Source organism: Schistocerca americana, chromosome 2 (assembly GCF_021461395.2).
Source record: "Schistocerca americana isolate TAMUIC-IGC-003095 chromosome 2, iqSchAmer2.1, whole genome shotgun sequence".
NCBI lineage: Eukaryota > Metazoa > Arthropoda > Insecta > Orthoptera > Acrididae > Schistocerca > Schistocerca americana.
This window is the reverse complement of record NC_060120.1, coordinates 432,332,184-432,350,815: the sequence shown is the minus strand read 5'-3', so window position 1 is coordinate 432,350,815 and position 18,632 is coordinate 432,332,184. Positions and strand designations below refer to the sequence as shown.

Sequence of the window (18,632 nt, the reverse complement as noted above, 5' to 3'; positions counted from 1 at the left end):
GATCTACCCATCTAATCTTGAGCATTCTTCTGTAGCACCACATTTCGAAAGCTTCTATTCTCTTCTTGTCTAAACTATTTATCGTCCACGTTTCACTTCCATACATGGCTACACTCCATACAAATACTTTCAAAAACGGCTTCCTGATATTTAAGTCTATACTCGATGTTAAGAAATTTTTCTTCTTCAGAAACGCTTTCCTTGCCATTGCCAGTGTACATTTTATATCCTCTCTACTTCGACCATCATCAGTTATTTTGCTCCCCAAATAGCAAAACTCATTTACTACTTTAAGCGTCTCATTTTCTAATCTAATTCCCGCAGCATCATCCGATTTAATTCGACTACATTCCATTAGCCTTGTTTTGCTTTTGTTGATGTTCATCTTATATTCTCTTTTCAAGACACTGTCCATTTCGTTCAGCTGCTCTTCCAGGTCCTTTGCTGTCTCTGACAGAATTACAACCTCAAAGTTTTTATTTCTTCTCCATGGATTTTAATTCCTACTCCGAATTTTTTCTTTTGTTTCCTTTTTTGCTTGCTCAATATATAGATTAAATAACATCGGAGATAGGCTACAACACTGACTCATTCCCTTCTCAACCACTGCTTCCCTTTCATGCCCCTCGACTCTTTACAACTACCATCTGGCTTCTGTACAAATTGTAAACAGCCTTTCGCTCACTGTATTTTACCCGTGCCGCCTTCAGAATCTGAAAGAGAGTATTCCAGTCAACATTGTCAAAAGCTTTCTCTAAGTCTACAAATGCTAGAAACGTAGGGTCAGTATTGCCTGACATGGTCAAACATTTCTACGGAATCCAAACTGATCTTCCCCGAGGTCGGCTTCTACCAGTTTTTCCATTCGTCTGTAAAGAATTCGTGTTAGTATTTTGCAGCCGTGGCTTATTAAACTGATAGTTCGGTAATTTTCACATCTGTCAACACCTGCTTTCTTTGTGACTGGAATTATTATATTCTTCTTGAAGTCTGAGTTATTTCGCCTGTCTCATACATTTTGATCACTAGATGGTAGAAATTTGTTAGGCCTGTGTTTCCCAAGGCTGTCAGTTGTTCTAATGGAATGTTGTCTACTCCCGGGGCCTTGTTTCGACTTAGGTCTTTCAGTGCTCTGTCAAACTCTTCACTCAGTATTGTATCTCCCATTTCGTCTTCATCTACATTCTCTTCCATTTCCAGAATATTGTCCTCAAGTACGTCGCTCTTGTATAGACTCCTTCCACCTTTCTGCTTTCCCTTCTTTGCTGAGAACTGGGTTTCCATCTGAGCTCTTGATATTCATATGAGTGGTTCTCTTTTCTCCAAAGGTCTCTTTTTATTTTTCCTGTAGGCAGTACCTATCTTACCCCTAGTGATATGCGCCTCTACATCGTTACATTTGTCCTCTAGCCATCCCTGCTTCGCCATTTTGCACTTCCTGTCGATCTCATTTTTGAGATGTTTGTATTCCTTTTTGTCTGCTTCATTTACTGCATTTTTATATTTTCTCCTTTCACCAATTAAATTCAATATCTCTTCTGTTATCCAAGGATTTCTATGAGCCCTCGTCTTTTTACCTACTTGATCCTCTGTTTCCTTCACTATTTCATCTCTCAATGCTACCCATTCTTCTACTACTGTATTTCTTTCCCCCATTCCAGTCAATCGTTCCCTTATGCTCTCCCTGAAGCTCTCTACAACCTCTGCTTCTTTCACTTTATCCAGGTCCCATCTCCTCAAATTCGTACCTTTTTGCAGTTTCTTCAGTTTTAATCTACAGTTCATAACCAATAGATTGTGGTCAGAGTCCACATCAGCCCCTGTCTTACCATTATATAATCTATCTGAAACCTTCCAGTATCTCCAGGCTTCTTCCATGTATACAACCTTCTTTTATGATTCTTGAACCAATTGTTAGCTATGATTAAGTTATGCTCTGTGCGAAATTCTACCAGGCGGTTTCCTCTTTCATTCCTTACTCCCATTCCATATTCACCTACTACGTTTCCTTCTCTTCCTCTTTCTACTATCGAGTTCCAGTCACCCATGACTATTAAATTTTCGTCTCCCTTCACTATCTGAATAATTTCATTTATCTCATCTTACATTTCATCAATCACTTCGTCATCTGCGGAGCTAGTTGGCATATACACTTGTACTACTGTGGCAGGCGTAGTCTTCGTATCTATCTTGGCCAAAATAATGTGTTCACTATGCTGTTTATAGTAGCTTACCCAAATCCCTATTTTCCTATTCATTATTAAACCTACTCCTGCGTTACCCCTATTTGATTTTGTATTTATAACCCTGTATTCACCTGACCAGAAGTCTTGTTCCTCCTGCCACCGAACTTCACTAATTCCCACTATATCTAACTTTAACCTATCCATTTCCCTTTTTAAATTTTCTATGCTACCTGCCCGATTAAGGGATCTGACATTCCATGCTCCGATCCGTAGAACGCCAGTTTTCTTTCTGCTGATAACAACGTCCTCCTGAGTAGTCCCCGCCCGGAGATCCGAATGGGGGACTATTTTACCTCCGGAATATTTTGCCCAAGGTGACGCCATCATCATTTAACCATACAGTAAAGCTGCATGCCCTCGGTAAAAATTACGGCTGTAGTTTTCCCTTGCTTTCAGCCGTTCGCAGTACCAGCACAGCAAGGCCGTTTTGGCTAGTGTTACAAGGCCAGATCAGTCAATCATCCAGACTGCTGCCCCTGCAGCTTCTGAAAAGGCTGCTGCCCCTCTTCAGGAACGACACATTTGTCTGGCCTCTCAACAGACACCCCTCCGTTGTGGTTGCACCTACGGTACGGCTATCTGTATCGCTGAGGCACGCAAGGCTCCCCACCAACGGCAAGATCCATCGTTCATGTGAGGTGAGGGGGGGGGGGGGGTTGGGGGGGATAGGAGAAATAAGTTTAATAATTAACTTTGGAGATCGTACCATTTTCGTTTGTTTTACTTGCACAGTCTACTGTGGTAGGATACTTTGTTAGGAAACAGAGACATATAAGGAACTAGAGTTCTTTTGGCAGGTCAGTAGGCTTCATCACCATTACAACGTGTTTTTGTCCGTATCGAGGCAGTGTGCCACAAAAATACTGCAGCACATGGTTTAAAAATAACCACACAGGATAAAAAATTAGTCACCCTCAGGAGGCTTCGCGCTAATGCCGCGTTGATTTGATAGTGGCCTCAGTTTGCCCAGAAGATGAGTCGATAAGTTTCTTCTGATATGCTATACCCAGTAGAAGCCACTCATTAATGATTAGATCAGGTAGAGCCTCCAGACTGTGGGAATGATGGTTACTACATTTCACCCGCTGTTCCAAATAACCGAGATATTTTCTACGCAATTAATACAGGGCGATTTAGCAGGCCATTTGAGAAGTGACAGGGTGCACTACTGACTGTCATACCATGAGCGTATGCGTGCAGCCCTGTGATCACGGCTGATATCTCTAGAGAGGGATGTGTTGATACCATACTTATCATGAAACTGCAGAAGAAAAGGGCAACACTTGGTCTCCAATACCACTGAAATAAACATCTCGGTTCACGTTCAATGCAAACAGAACACGTGGGCCCAGGACATGTCACGAAAAATACCCACACAATCGTCACAGAACCACCTCTGGGTGAAACTACACCTCGCACACCCAGCGGCTTAAAAACCTCATTGGGTCATCGAGTCACTCTTCACCTTTCATCATTTGAGAATAACCAAAACAGTGTCTCCTGTGTCCGCACTAGACGCTTCCAGTCAGCTCCTATTAAGTACGTGTGTTGTTTGGTTACTGAAGATGTGCCGCTTTATGTGCTGCTGTGCGTAACTGCCTTTTGCGAGATACTCGGCTCCAAATGTCCATTGCACGCAGTTTCCTTCGCAATCTTCACTTACAAGGGAACCTCCCCATCGCACCCCCCTCAGATTTAGTTATAAGTTGGCACAGAGGATAGGCCTTGAAAAACTGAACACAGATCAATTGAAAAAACAGGAAGAAGTTGTGTGGAACTGTGAAAAAATAAGCAAAATATACAAACTGAGTAGTTCATGGGAAGATAGGCAACATCACGGACAGTGAGACCGCAGGAGCGCCGTGGTCTCGTGGTAACGTGAGCAGCTGCGGAACGAAAGGTCCTTGGTTCAAATCTTCCATCAAGTGAAAAGTTTAATTTTTTATTTTCAGTTTATGTGACAAACTCTTATGTTTTCATCACTTTTTTGGGAGTGATTATCATATCCACAAGAAAACCTAAATCGGGCAAGGTAGAAGAATCGCCAAGTGTACAAGTTAGGTGGGTCGACAACATATTCCTGTCATGTGGTGCACATGCCGTCACCAGTGTCGTATAGAATATATCAGATGTGTTTTCCTGTGAAGGAATCGGTTGACCTATGACCTTGCGATCAAATGTTTTCGGTTCCCATTGGAGAGGCACGTGCTTTCGTCTACTAATCGCACGGTTTTGCGATGCGGTCGCAAAACACAGACACTAAACTTATTACAGTGAACAGAGACGTCAATGAACGAACGGACAGATAATAACTATGCAAAAATAAATAAAGTAAAATTTTCACTCCAGGGAAGACTTGAACCAAGGACCTCTCGTTCTGTAGCTGCTCACGCTACCACGGGACCACGGCGCTCCTGAGCTCACATCGTGCATGATGTTGCCTATGTGGCCCACGGACTACTCAGTTTGTATATTTTGCTTATTTTTTCACAGTTCCACACAACTTCTTCCTGTTTTCTCAGTTGATCTGTGTTCAGTTTATCAAGGCCTATCCACTGTGCCAACTTATAACTAAATCTGAGGGGGGTGCGATGGGGAGGTTCCCTTGTTAGAAACTGTTGAAGATGGACCTGCATTCATTGACATCAGCAGTTGCCTGTCTGGTTTGAAGCCAATCCTCAGTTAAAAGGTGTGAAACTCTTCTCCAGTAGCTGTCCGATTAGGATCTTTTTGTGATTACTCTTCTTACTCCGCGTTATGTACCTGCGAGTAGTGCAGCGCTGCTGTAGAAACGATGGACAGCCCGTGCTGACACACCATGTAACAACTTTGTTCATTCACGGTGCGAACAATTGCACAGCCCAACACAGTACTATATTTCGATCATGTCTCCACATAGGGGCGGTTCGGAACCTTTTCCCCACACAAGTGACGTATCATTTAGCATCCTCCAGCCCCTCCCCCAACCTTCTGTACGGCATTTTTTTACCTGCCATTTTCTGGACTCTTGGTGAGACCCTTAAAAATAAATGTAAATTCAGTGATCGTGATTTGGTTCTTTTCTTTTAAAATAAGTGCTACATGGGCATTCATCTGGAACAGAAATAAATTTCTAAATCTTGTTCCTGTGCTTAAGCAATGTAATTCATTTTCAGTCCAGATAATTCCTGAGATCTTTAAAAGCTTTTAGTGAAAGCAGAAGTAAAAACGTTATGGAAAACATGGGTCTGCAAACAAACCATTTAGGAGGTAACTGCGAATGTGTGGTTATGAGCTGCCACTGGCTTCAGTAAAAAAATATTGTCTTAATTAGTGTGTGTGAAATCTTATGGGACTTAACTGCTAAGGTCATCAGTCCCTAAGCTTACACAATACTTAACCTAAATTATCCTAAGGACAAACACACACACCCACACCCGAGGGAGGACTCGAACCTCCGCCGGGACCAGTCTTAATTAGTGCGGAAATTTGTGGTAAGTTCCTATGGGATAAAACTGCTGACGTCATCGGTCCCTAGGCTTACACATTACTTAATCTAATTTAAACTAACTTACGCTATGGATAATACACACACTCATGCCCGAGGGAGGACTCGAACCTCCGACGGGGTTAGCAGCGCGAACCGTAACAAGGCGCCCTAGACCGCGTCGCTACCCTCGCGGCTCTTAATTAGTACGAACGTATTTGGAAGTGTACATTAAATTGAGCATGTAACATGCTGAAGTAGTATTTTACTGCTTTCAAATTTGTACAGTAGTGGAAATCTGCACTGCTCTTAATTACACTCCTGGAAATGGAAAAAAGAACACATTGACACCGGTGTGTCAGACCCACCATACTTGCTCCGGACACTGCGAGAGGGCTGTACAAGCAATGATCACACGCACGGCACAGCGGACACACCAGGAACCGCGGTGTTGGCCGTCGAATGGCGCTAGCTGCGCAGCATTTGTGCACCGCCGCCGTCAGTGTCAGCCAGTTTGCCGTGGCATACGGAGCTCCATCGCAGTCTTTAACACTGGTAGCATGCCGCGACAACGTGGACGTGAACCGTATGTGCAGTTGACGGACTTTGAGCGAGGGCGTATAGTGGGCATGCGGGAGGCCGGGTGGACGTACCGCCGAATTGCTCAACACGTGGGGCGTGAGGTCTCCACAGTACATCGATGTTGTCGCCAGTGGTCGGCGGAAGGTGCACGTGCCCGTCGACCTGGGACCGGACCGCAGCGACGCACGGATGCACGCCAAGACCGTAGGATCCTACGCAGTGCCGTAGGGGACCGCACCGCCACTTCCCAGCAAATTAGGGACACTGTTGCTCCTGGGGTATCGGCGAGGACCATTCGCAACCGTCTCCATGAAGCTGGGCTACGGTCCCGCACACCGTTAGGCCGTCTTCCGCTCACGCCCCAACATCGTGCAGCCCGCCTCCAGTGGTGTCGCGACAGGCGTGAATGGAGGGACGAATGGAGACGTGTCGTCTTCAGCGATGAGAGTCGCTTCTGCCTTGGTGCCAATGATGGTCGTATGCGTGTTTGGCGCCGTGCAGGTGAGCGCCACAATCAGGACTGCATACGGCCGAGTCACACAGGGCCAACACCCGGCATCATGGTGTGGGGAGCGATCTCCTACACTGGCCGTACACCACTGGTGATCGTCGAGGGGACACTGAATAGTGCACGGTACATCCAAACCGTCATCGAACCCATCGTTCTACCATTCCTAGACCGGCAAGGGAACTTGCTGTTCCAACAGGACAATGCACGTCCGCATGTATCCCGTGCCACCCAACGTGCTCTAGAAGGTGTAAGTCAACTACCCTGGCCAGCAAGATCTCCGGATCTGTCCCCCATTGAGCATGTTTGGGACTGGATGAAGCGTCGTCTCACGCGGTCTGCACGTCCAGCACGAACGCTGGTCCAACTGAGGCGCCAGGTGTAAATGGCATGGCAAGCCGTTCCACAGGACTACATCCAGCATCTCTACGATCGTCTCCGTGGGAGAATAGCAGCCTGCATTGCTGCGAAAGGTGGATATACACTGTACTAGTGCCGACATTGTGCATGCTCTGTTGCCTGTGTCTATGTGCCTGTGGTTCTGTCAGTGTGATCATGTGATGTATCAGACCCCAGGAATGTGTCAATAAAGTTTCCCCTTCCTGGGACAATGAATTCACGGTGTTCTTATTTCAATTTCCAGGAGTGTAGTACGAATGTATTTGGAAGTGTACATTAAACTGAGCATGTAACATGCTGAAGTAGTATTTTACTGCTGTCAGATTTGTACAGTAGTGGAAATCAGAATAAAGGCATGGATATTTGTAGGAAAATTAACATTGTCGGTTGGAATAGTTGTCGAATAATGTGAGATCCAGTAAACATATAAGTGCAGTCAAATGGTGTCGCATTTGATGTCAGTAGTACGGTATATACTAAGACATTTGATGTCAGTAGTAGGGTATATACTAAGACATCGACGATTCAGGTGGTGGAGGGTGGAACTCAGTAAAAAGGCAGTTGGCTCTGCGCAGTTTTAGTGTGTGCGTACGTGCGTTTACTGCAGACAGGAGACAGACACCGTGATAGTGTGTGTTGTCTGCGTAAACCACGATTGTGACAATGGCACGTGAAATACAGCCATTATGTAATGAAAAAGCAAAAACTGGTGTGTACAAGAAAATGGGTCTCTCTAATCGTAAAATCGCCAAGAAGTTGAACTGTTCAACTACAGTGACTGATAATTTCGTAAGACTGGGCGCATGATGTGGACAGAATGGAAAATATGGACAAAGCAGAAAATTATCTGTGGCATTGAAACGGTTACTTTTGCGCAAAGCAAGGGCCTCAAACAGTTATTCTTCTCAACTACTGTATTGTATTGCATTTCTTGTTAACCGTCCTAGGCCATGGGTGAAATCTGATGGCGTGTGTGAATTCCTAAGGGACCAAACTGCTGAGATCTTCGGTCCCTAGAATTACACACTACTTAAACTAACTTACGCTAAGAACAACACACACACCCATGCCCGAGGGAGGACTCGAACTTCCGGCGGGAGGGGCCGCTCAGTCCGTGACATGGCACGTCTAACTGCGCGGCTCCTACGCGCGGCGGTGAAATCTGAGCCCAGTTAGATGGGGACTAAGGAAAATTAACAAATGGTTCAAATGGCTCTGAGTACTATGGGACTTAACATCTGAGGTCATCAGTCCCCTAGAACTTAGAACTACTTAAACCTAACTAACCTAAGGACATCACACACATCCATGCCCGAGGCAGGATTCGAACCTGCGACCGTGGCGGTCGCGCGGTTCCGGATTGAAGCGCCTAGAACCGCTCGGTCACAGCGGTCGGCGAAAATTAACATTTCAAACATATTTACACTTGATAGGACAATATTTTATACCGAAGTCAGTGGTACCGCCGGCCGTTGTAGCCGAGCGGTTCTAGGCGCTTGAGTCCGGAACCACGCTGCTGCTACGGTCGCAGGTTCGAATCCTGCCACGGGCATGGGTGTGTGTGATGTTCTTAGCTTAGCTGGGTTTAAGTAGTTCTAAGTCTAGGGGACTGATGACCTCAGATGTTAAGTCCCATAGTGCTTAGAGCCATTTGAACCATTCAGTGGTGCCTCATAACCACACATTCCCAACTATCCTACAGGAGACTCGTTTTAAAGCCATGACTACTGGTTTTTTTTAATTCTCATATCGTGTACTCTCATCTTTGTCATTTTTTGCCTTTAATAACTGTGATACACCCCATATACAAATTTTCCACTTGGTAAAGAGCCTATACATACAGGGTGTTCGGAAATTCCCGTTACAAACTTGCAGAACTTGTAGATATATAGGGTGATTCCGCGATGATGCTACAAACATTGGAGAAGGATAAATGTATCAGTTTGAGGTCTTAGGAACAACAGTACCAGTATATGTATTCCACTGTCAGAGGTATCAGAAAGGTTTCTCGTTTACAATTTCCGACTCGTTCGTTCCCGGTGCAGAGGCTCTTACCTCAAATTGATAAATTTATCCTCCTCCATCATCCTTGAAAGTTCGTTACATCATCGCGGAATCACCCTGTGCATACATACATTTTCAGGCGTCGGCGCCTACAACTTTCACGCTCTGTGGCGTCATTGGAAGACGTTTGCAGACATGGGTTCCTATTCAAAAATGTTATGTACTCATTCTCCTCTGCACTTCCTAGAAGTTTGTAACGGTAATTTACGAACACCTTGAGTAGGTTGGGCGCATCTGACGTTCCTATGCGTTTGGCGCTGGGCCTTGAACGGGCCCTATCTGCATGTCGACGTATGACTCCATACAAACAAACGCACACGCACATACATAGGCGTGCGCGCGTGCTCGCTCGTATCCACAGCCATGACTTCGCCAGCGATGGAGGGTCACGTGTCTGCAGTATACAGGTACAGAAGTGCTACACTGCTCCACAGTGACTGGAGTGCTCTCATAGGAGGTGACTAATGGTTTGTCTGGTGAGCTCGTAAGTCTAAGAGCTTCTGACGACGGACGTACCACGTTCAGAGTGCATGCGTTGCTTCTGTAGATAAATATTTGTCCATTATAATTATCCGGGCTGTTGTGCCGTGGTTGGTTGATGAATTCTGTGTTAATTCCCAACGTTTCGCCTTCGTCTGCGGAGGACATCTTCAAGGGGGTCTGTAGCTCGATGGAAGGTCCAACACACCCACTGACTCGCTACCGACTGCCGCTAAATTCCGTGTCCGCGCGTTCCCGAGCCGAGGCGTGACGTCACGTGTTTTGAAAACGTCAGTGCCATCACCCAGTAGTGGACGGGTGGTACACATCTTCTTCAACACCGGCATCCATATACCGTTTAATTTCACGCCCTCCTCCTTTCGACTGAAATTATTAGGGCGTTTGGCGATTTCGATTGGCTCCCTGTAGAGCCTTTCGTAATATCCGCTTGTGCCCGCTAGTACTTGCGTCTCCTCGAAACGAATATTGTGGTTCCCGGGCTGGAAAGCATGCTCCGCAACAGGTGATCGTTCCGTTTCTCCTCTTCTACAATTTCCCTTGTGCTCTTCCAAACGTTTTGAAACAGTTCTTTTAGTGGTACCCACATAAACATCTCCACAGCTGCATGGGACCCTATACACTCCTGCTTTTTCCAATGGTTTGCGAGCATCCTTGGCAGGCTTAAGGTATCCCTGTATCTTCCTGGTGGGCTTGTAAATTACGGTAATATTCCGCTTCGTCAAGATCCTCCCTATTCTTTCCGTTACATTTTTAACAAACGGCAGGAAAACCTTAGTTTTTGCAGTAGCCTGTACGTCACTATGATTTCTGCGTGGCTGTCTCAACAGCCCGGATAATTATAATGGACATGCCATTTCCGGCCGTGAAAGTCTACATTTTAGTATTAGATAAATAGTTACAAGAAATTCGAAGCTGGTTACTGCTTGTTAGGTTAAATTTGGTAAATTAGCTGTAGGCTGGGGTACGCACCGGCCGCCGTGGCACCGACGACGTCCTGGTGGACGTGGCTCTCGGCGGTGGCGCTGGCGGCAGCGTAGCAGGCGCGCTGGTCGATCTCGTAGACGATGGCGGGGCAGAGGTGCAGGAAGACGGGCTGCGAGATGAGCACGTCGTGGTGCGTGGGCAGCCCGTGCGAGCGCAGCAGCTCCTGCGCCGACAGGCAGGGGCCCGGCAGCGCCCCCGGCGGCGTCTCTGCGGGCAGCCCACACCAAGCCACTCAGGCCGGGCCACTCACTGCTGGCACGTCATCTGCACGACCACGCGACGGCCAAAGAAGCGCACCGAGTCTTACAGGAGTATTTAACCTGCGCTCTGTGATACGCGAAGACCTCGAGCTGGTTCGTTTTTGGAGCAACTACCAACGCCGGCCATCCTAAAAATCGAGCTGTTATTGGATGCATCAAAGTTAGTCAGAAAGAAGATGCTGTGATGTGCAAATGATTAGCTTTTCAGAGCATTCACACAAGGTTGGCGCCGGTGACGACACCTACAATGTGCTGACATGAGGAAAGTTTACAACCGATTTCTCATACACAAGCAGCAGTTGACCGGTGTTGCCTGGTGAAACGTTGTTGTGATGCCTCGTATAAGGAGAAGAAATGCGTACCATCACGTTTCCGACTTTGATGAAGGTCGGTGTAGCCTATCGCGATTGCGGTTTATCGTATCGCGACATTGCTGCGCGCGTTGGTCGAGATCCAATGACTGTTAGCAGAATATGGAATCGGTGGCTTCAGGAGGGTAATACGGAACGCCGTGCTGGATTCCAACGGTCCCGTATCACTAGCAGTCGAGATGACAGGCACATTATCCGCATGGCTGTAACGGATTGTGCAGCCACGTCACGATCCCTGAGTCAACAGATGGGGACGTTTGCAAGACAACAACCATCTGCACGAACAGTTCGACGACATTTGCAGCAGCATGGACTATCAGCTCGGAGAGCATGGCTGCGGTTACTCTTGACGCTGCATCACAGACGCGATGGTGCACTCAACGACGAACCTGGGTGCACGAATGGCAAAACGTCATTTTTCGGATGAATCCAGGTTCTGTTTACAGCATCATGATAGTCGTATCCGTGTTTGGCGACATCGCGGTGAATGCACATAGGAAGCGTGTATTCGTCATCGCCATACTGGCGTATCACCCGGTGTGATGGTATGGGGTGCCACTGGTTACACGTCTCGGTCACCTTTTGTTCGCATTGACGGCACTTTGAACAGTGGACGTTACATTTCAGATGTGTTACGACCCGTGGCCCTACCCTTCATTCGATCCCTGCGAAACCCTACATTTTAGCACGATAATGCATGACCGCATGTTGCAGGTTCTGTACGGGCCTTTTTGTATACAGAAAATGTTCGACTGCTGCCCTGGCCAGCACATTCTCCAGATCTCTCACCAATTGAAAACGTCTGGTCAATGGTGGCCGAGCAACTGGCTCGTCACAATACGCCAGTCACTATTCTTGGTGAACTGTGCTATCGTGTTGAAGCTGCATGGGCAGCTGTACCTGTACACGCCATCCAAGCTCTGTTTGATTCAATGCCCAGGCGTATCAAGGCCATTGTTACGGCCAGACGTGGTTGTTCTGGGTACTGATTTCTCAGGATCTATGTATCCAAATTGCGTTAAAATTAAATCACATGTCAGTTGTAGTATAATATATTTGTCCAATGAATACCCGTTTATCATCTGCATTTCTGCAGTTCTAGTATAATATATTTGTCCAATGAATACCCGTTTATCATCTGCATTTCTTCTTGGTGTAGCAATTTTAATGGCCAGTAGAGTATTTTTCGAGCACCGTATGGTGACGGCATTGGTTGTTTTGAGCTTCGGTAATAATTTCAAGAGTCTCTACTATTAATAACGATTTTAATGAGAAGGCTATATTTAATCACAAAGATATGTGGATCAGCGGCTAGCAGATCACTATAACTGCGTCGTATAGGATAATACAGGGTGGCGCACGAAAAACCGGCTCCGGGTACAGACTGCTCGCCAATTACGCACGAATTGTTGCCCTCCACGAGCAGACACAGCAACAAAAAGATAAACATGTAATAACTAGATAATAAAGATATAACAAATAAGCTAACTGAATTGATCTTATCTTTTGCATTACATTATATTAGTTGCTGAAAACGACCTTGTGCAACAATGCACTTTTACGCGCGCCCCAAATGTTAATGTACTCTTTGCGCAACTCTGCGGCATCAATTCTCACAATTTTATCAAGAATATTTTCCTTCAAGTCTTGTAACGTTACTAGGTTTCTTGCACACACTTTTCCCTGTAGACTGCCCCACAGATAAAAGTCACAAGTAAAATAGGTGGGTCCAGCGATCGCGGCGACCGCAATCCTTTGCTGCAGTTTTTTCTTCTGTCAGTCTTTCATGATTTCATGGGATTGACTCAAGTGAAGTATGATAGGTGGCCCCAGTCTGTTAAAAGACAGCATAATTACGTCGTGGGGGAGGGGATGCGGGGTAAACTGTGCGTAAAATTTGTAAAAGATTCGCATATATACCGCAGCGTCTACTGTTGTTTCAATCCCGCAATCCGACTTTCTGACACGGCACACGGCACCCCGATTTTTTGCTCGTGAAGAGGTTCCTCATTAATCGTTTAGGGATTTTTTGTTGAGTAGTATCTGGTGTTCTGGGAGTTCACATGTCCTGTCAGATGGAACCATACTTCTCCACTCATGGAATACAGCAGCAGATCCAACATGCCACTCTCAACTGTTTGACATAGCCATATACACTGATGCACAAGTTTTGCCTTATATTCCTCCTTCAGTTCTTGGACGCATGTCACTTTGTAGGGCTGATACCCTAATACGGTGTAAATCACGTTGTCAAGGCCTACACGAAACACCCATTTGTTGCGAAAATTTGTGTGTCGACTTCTTTGGACTCGATCATTCGTGCTCGAATATCCGCCATCACAGCAGGTGTACGAACGGACGGAGCTCTATTCTTTTATGCATTTGCATCTGACGCAGTAGTACGCCACTTTGTCACCAAATCATGTGTGCTGCTTTTTACTGGTGCGGAAACGCCAGGAAATTTCTTTGCAGAAATGTCCCGCGTGCCCTTAAATTAGCCAGTAGACGCGTACGCCTCCACTGTTGCGATTCTTTCTTGAAGAGGATACATGTCGCTGAGATACCTTCTTCACACTAACTAAGTTACAAGGGCTTTCGTACTGACAATACAAAACAGTTTCGAAATAACAGAAGACAACTGGCGAGCGACAATGACCAGTCTAGTACTCGAGGGCGGTTTATCGTCCGCCACCCTGTGTGAGCAAGTTTCATCTATTATACGTTTATTCGGTAAAATATCAGGACTAATCTACATGTTGATTAAATACGCGAAATAGAAGTAGACAAAACTGTCGGAACATTTTCCCAGAGTGAGTACCAATCGCTTTCACGAGAATACCAATAACAATATTGGGCCGACTTTTACAGCTACCTAGGTGCAATAGATTGTAGAGCTACGGAATGGAGTGACCATATATGCCCAATAGTAGGTAACGCAGGTGGCAGGCTTCAGTTCATTGCAATCAGAGTACGAAGAAGACTGCTTACAGAACACTCATGGCATCCATCTTATAATATTATTGAAGTGTGTGGGGCCCATACAAAATAAGACTAACAAGGACACCCTTAGCGTGTACAACGAAGAACCGCATGAATGGGTACAGGTCTGCTTGGCCCATGGGAGAGCGTCAAGGAGATGCTGGAAGGTAGAAGCCAATTATATCGCCAGAGCCTATTTATAAAGTTTCAAGACCAAGTACGTATTGTTACCGTAGGGCAAGATTAGACTCACTGTAACACGCACAGGAGCATTTCAACCGTCTGTCCTCGCGGTTCATAGTTCATGCGGCACTGGAATGTGTGGTACCATGCTACGTACTATTTGTCCCATACTTCACAGTGCTTTGCAGAGTATACATACAGGATGCACCAGAAAAACACTGACAAGTTTCAGGGACAGGTTCCTTACACCAAAACGAGAAAAAATGTCTAAAATGCGTATCTTAATTGTGAAACATCTCTTCTGCTGAACATGTGCTCACAGCTCTTAAGATGTGTATTTTAGAGCCCATGTTTGCTAGACTGTTTTCTTGTTTTGGTCCATGTTATTTCCTCCAAAAATATGGAAATCAGCAAACTTCAAGTAGAAGAGATGTATTTCATAGTATTGAAGGTGAACAAGTGCTCATAACTCTTAAGGTACGCATCTTAGAGCTCGTGTTGACTGGACTTTTTCCTAGTTTTCGTGCAAGGAACCTGTTCCTACAGCTTGTGAGTGTCTCTGGTACACCCTGTATAGATGTAGATGGTAGATTCTTTGAGTGTAGCTACTTCTGTTCAGTATTATTTAAAAGATAGCTACTTGAACTGTAACCGTGTGAAAATGTGCTCTGAGAAATCTGTGAACTTTTGACAGACTACGTGAAAGTGTACGTGGTGTAGACGCTCTACAATAAAAGGAGGCACACCATGCCTCGTTTCTTTCTTCTTGCCAATAACAAAATTTTTGTTGCGAACGATTAGCTCCAACCCTCGTCACACGATCAATACAACATCGCTTTCGACTCATACTGTCACAAGTAGTCCACTGAACGAGAGATGTGAGTAGCTGCAGGGTAACCACTGCCGGCGCGTAGTTCCTGCGAGGCTGCAGTACAGTGTCCTCCTGCCGCAGTGCCAACTGGTTGTCACCGAGCAAAAGTAGGAGCAACCAGGCTGAGGAGACCATGGAACAACTTCAGTGTACAGGGAGGCAGCCTCTTCATCTTGCATGGATATTCATCGACAGATGTAGCAGTAACTTCAGCTGTAACCCGCGAGAGTGTGTTTGGGACCGTTCTGTTCATGCCGTACATTAATTACTTCCCAGACGGCATTAATACTAGCCTCAAATTATCTATAATTTTATAAAGAAGTACTGTCTGATAAAAGCTGCTCAAACATTCAGTCAGATGCTGATGAGATATGGTAGCGGCGCAAAGATGGGCAACTCTCTTTAAATGTTCAGAAGTGTAAAACTGTGCACTTCAAAAAATGAAAAAGTGTAGTATCTTGTTGTTATTGTGATCTTCAGCCCAGGGCCTGGTTTGATGCAGCTCTCCATGATTCTCTATCCTGTGCAAGCTTCTTCATCTCCCAGTACCTACTGCAACCTACATCCTTCTGAATACGCTTAGTGTATTCATCTCTTCGTCTCCCTCTACGATTTTTACCCTCCACTCTGCCCTCCAATACTAAATTGGTGATCCCTTGATGCCTCAGAACATGTCCTACCAACCGACCCCTTCTTCTAGTCAAGTTGTGCCACAAATTTCTCTTTTCCCCAACTCTATTCAACATTCTTCTGTAGCACCACATTTCGAAAGCTTCTATCCTCTTCTTGTTGTGGTGTCACCGCCAGACACCACACTTGCTAGGTGGTAGCTTTAAATCGGCCACGGTCCATTAGTACATGTCGGACCCGCGTGTCGCCACTGTGTGATCGCAGACCGAGCGCCACCACAAGGCAGGTCTCGAGATACGGATTAGCACTCGCCCCAGTTGTACGGACGACGTAGCTAGCGACTACACTGACGAAGCCTCGCTCCTTTGCCGAGCAGATAGTTAGAATAGCCTTCAGCTAAGTCCATGGCTACGACCTAGCAAGGCGCCATTAGCCTTACATAGCTTGTATCTAAAGAGTTTCACTTGTATCGTCAAGAGCGACGTATACAACAAGGATGGATTAAAGTTAAGTATTCCAGAAGCTACGTACTTTTCTTTATAGCATTCATTACGTATCCTGTTACAGACCTATCTCTTGCCTGCGTGAACTAAACGCGTGCCTTTCGGCTACTTCCGTGGCGTGGCTGTCTTGCTACGCCACAACACTTGTCTAAACCATTTGTCGTCTATGTTTCACTTCCATGCATGGCTATACTCCATACAAATACTTTCAGAAAAGACTTCCCGACACTTAAATCTATACTCGATGTTAGCTTCTCCGACTGCTCAGGCTACGAAAGCGAAAAAAAAAAAATAAATAAAATTGTGCACTATCTGCTGTAAGAATGAAATAGTAAGGCTATGACAGAAGCTTTTTTATTTAAATTTACGGTAACAAGATTTTCAAATTACTTGAGATGCCAGTGAGGTTATTTGGTGAGACCATCCATTGATTCAGGGAAAGGACACCCATTTCAGACATGGCATTTTACCAAAGGAAAACTGTTGGTAACATTGACGCTGAACATTTATGTTTCGTTCTATGAAATATGTTTCGTTGCATATTGAGTAAAAGTTGCTTGTACATTAAAATCTTTGATTATCTAGTTCCATTATTCTTTTGTCACGCATTCCTTCGTCCGCAACAACATCACTTATTTCCTTCCACTGACACTTATTTTTAACGCTCGATTTGAATATTCAGTGAAAAAGAAGTTCCTTATCGCTCTACGACGTTCAGACGGGCAATACAGCGCTATGTATGTTCCGAAAAACAACTCACTAACTCTATGGTTGCTAAAGTAAGTGCGCACACGTGGCTTGCTTCCAGCCATTGGATTGGTTGCCGGGTCCTTGGTCTCTGCGGCTGCTCGCTCAGGCATATGTCATCCCAGTTGCCAACAACTAAGTTGACACTGCTTTTAAGAGTGCTAACGAGCACATGCAGCGCCGATGTGACGGACTGTTGAAAAGAAGACAGCTCCTATTAGTGGTCATAACATGAAGGGAGTTGGGAAATTCTCAAGTTTATCGTCGTGCTTTACCGGCAAATGCAGATGTTGTGGCCGACAAGTAAATCATGTCACGACTGTAATGGGCGACGACTGTACCAATAGAAATGTGTATTCAATGGACACGTGGTAATGCACTCCTTAACCAGCATACACTGGAAACGACGACGGAAAAAAGCAGTCGGAAAAAAGCAGTCCGTAATTGGATTGACAAACGTGATATTGTGCAATATTTTTGAATTAACGCTGCCGATTTCTCAAGATTTTGTAGCTTTGCAGTCTTTGCGCATTACGTTTAAAGTGAGGCTCTTTGTTTTTGGGTGGTGTGTAAAAGCAGCCAATGGACTTCCGGGATGCGTGATTGGCTACCTGCAAAAGACAGACATCTTTCTTTGTGATTTTGTTCAGTCTTCGTAAATCAATGCAGAAATGCCTCATCCTCAAGATCCACAGGAGAGGACCAAGGACTCTCTGAAGGTTCAATGACGTCATCTTGAGCATTTTCTCCACTTCTTCCCGAACAATGCGTTGTTCAGCCGACGAACTCTATAACGTGCCGGTTAACTGGTGAATGACCCCAGCGTTGATGCGGTATGTTATCGTTGGCCGCTTGGTCTGCCTTTTCTCCGATTCAGAACTGAAGGCATCCGAGAACTGTCGCAGAATGGGTAACACTCGCCGGAGTTCTTCCTGGATCGGGCCAGATCCTATTAGCAGTTCGATAGCAGCTTCCTCCACTGCAGTGTCTGTAGTTGTAGCGAAGCAATGAGCTGCCCCTCCTGGACTGGGCCAGCTGTATACGTCATCTGATCAAAAGTATCCTGACGTATGTCTGTGGACATTAACTGTACATTAATATGGGACATGGCTACTTTTCGTCTTAGTGACTATTTAATCTCCGGTGGGGACATTTTCAATTAGGTGTCTGAATTTCTGTGGGGGGAGTGGCAGCAGATTCTCCCTTAACTGCAAAAACCAGATAATATCTACGTTCTAACTAATCCCAAAGGTCTTCGATTGGCTTCAGGTCTGGACAAGCCAGTCCATTTCAGGAATGTTATTCTCCACAAACCGTTGTCTCGCATACTACTTTTGA

General features: G+C 45.5%; 1 protein-coding gene across 1 annotated transcript in view; it reads right to left on the bottom strand.

The window, feature by feature from the left end:
* LOC124595667 (zinc transporter ZIP10) overlaps window positions 1-18,632 on the bottom strand; it is a 311,075-nt gene that overhangs the window by 28,536 nt on the left and 263,907 nt on the right. The window contains exon 4 of the mRNA XM_047134512.1: window positions 10,736-10,957. Within this exon, the coding sequence (XP_046990468.1) occupies window positions 10,736-10,957 (222 nt within the window). The remainder of the gene's footprint in view (window positions 1-10,735; window positions 10,958-18,632) is intronic.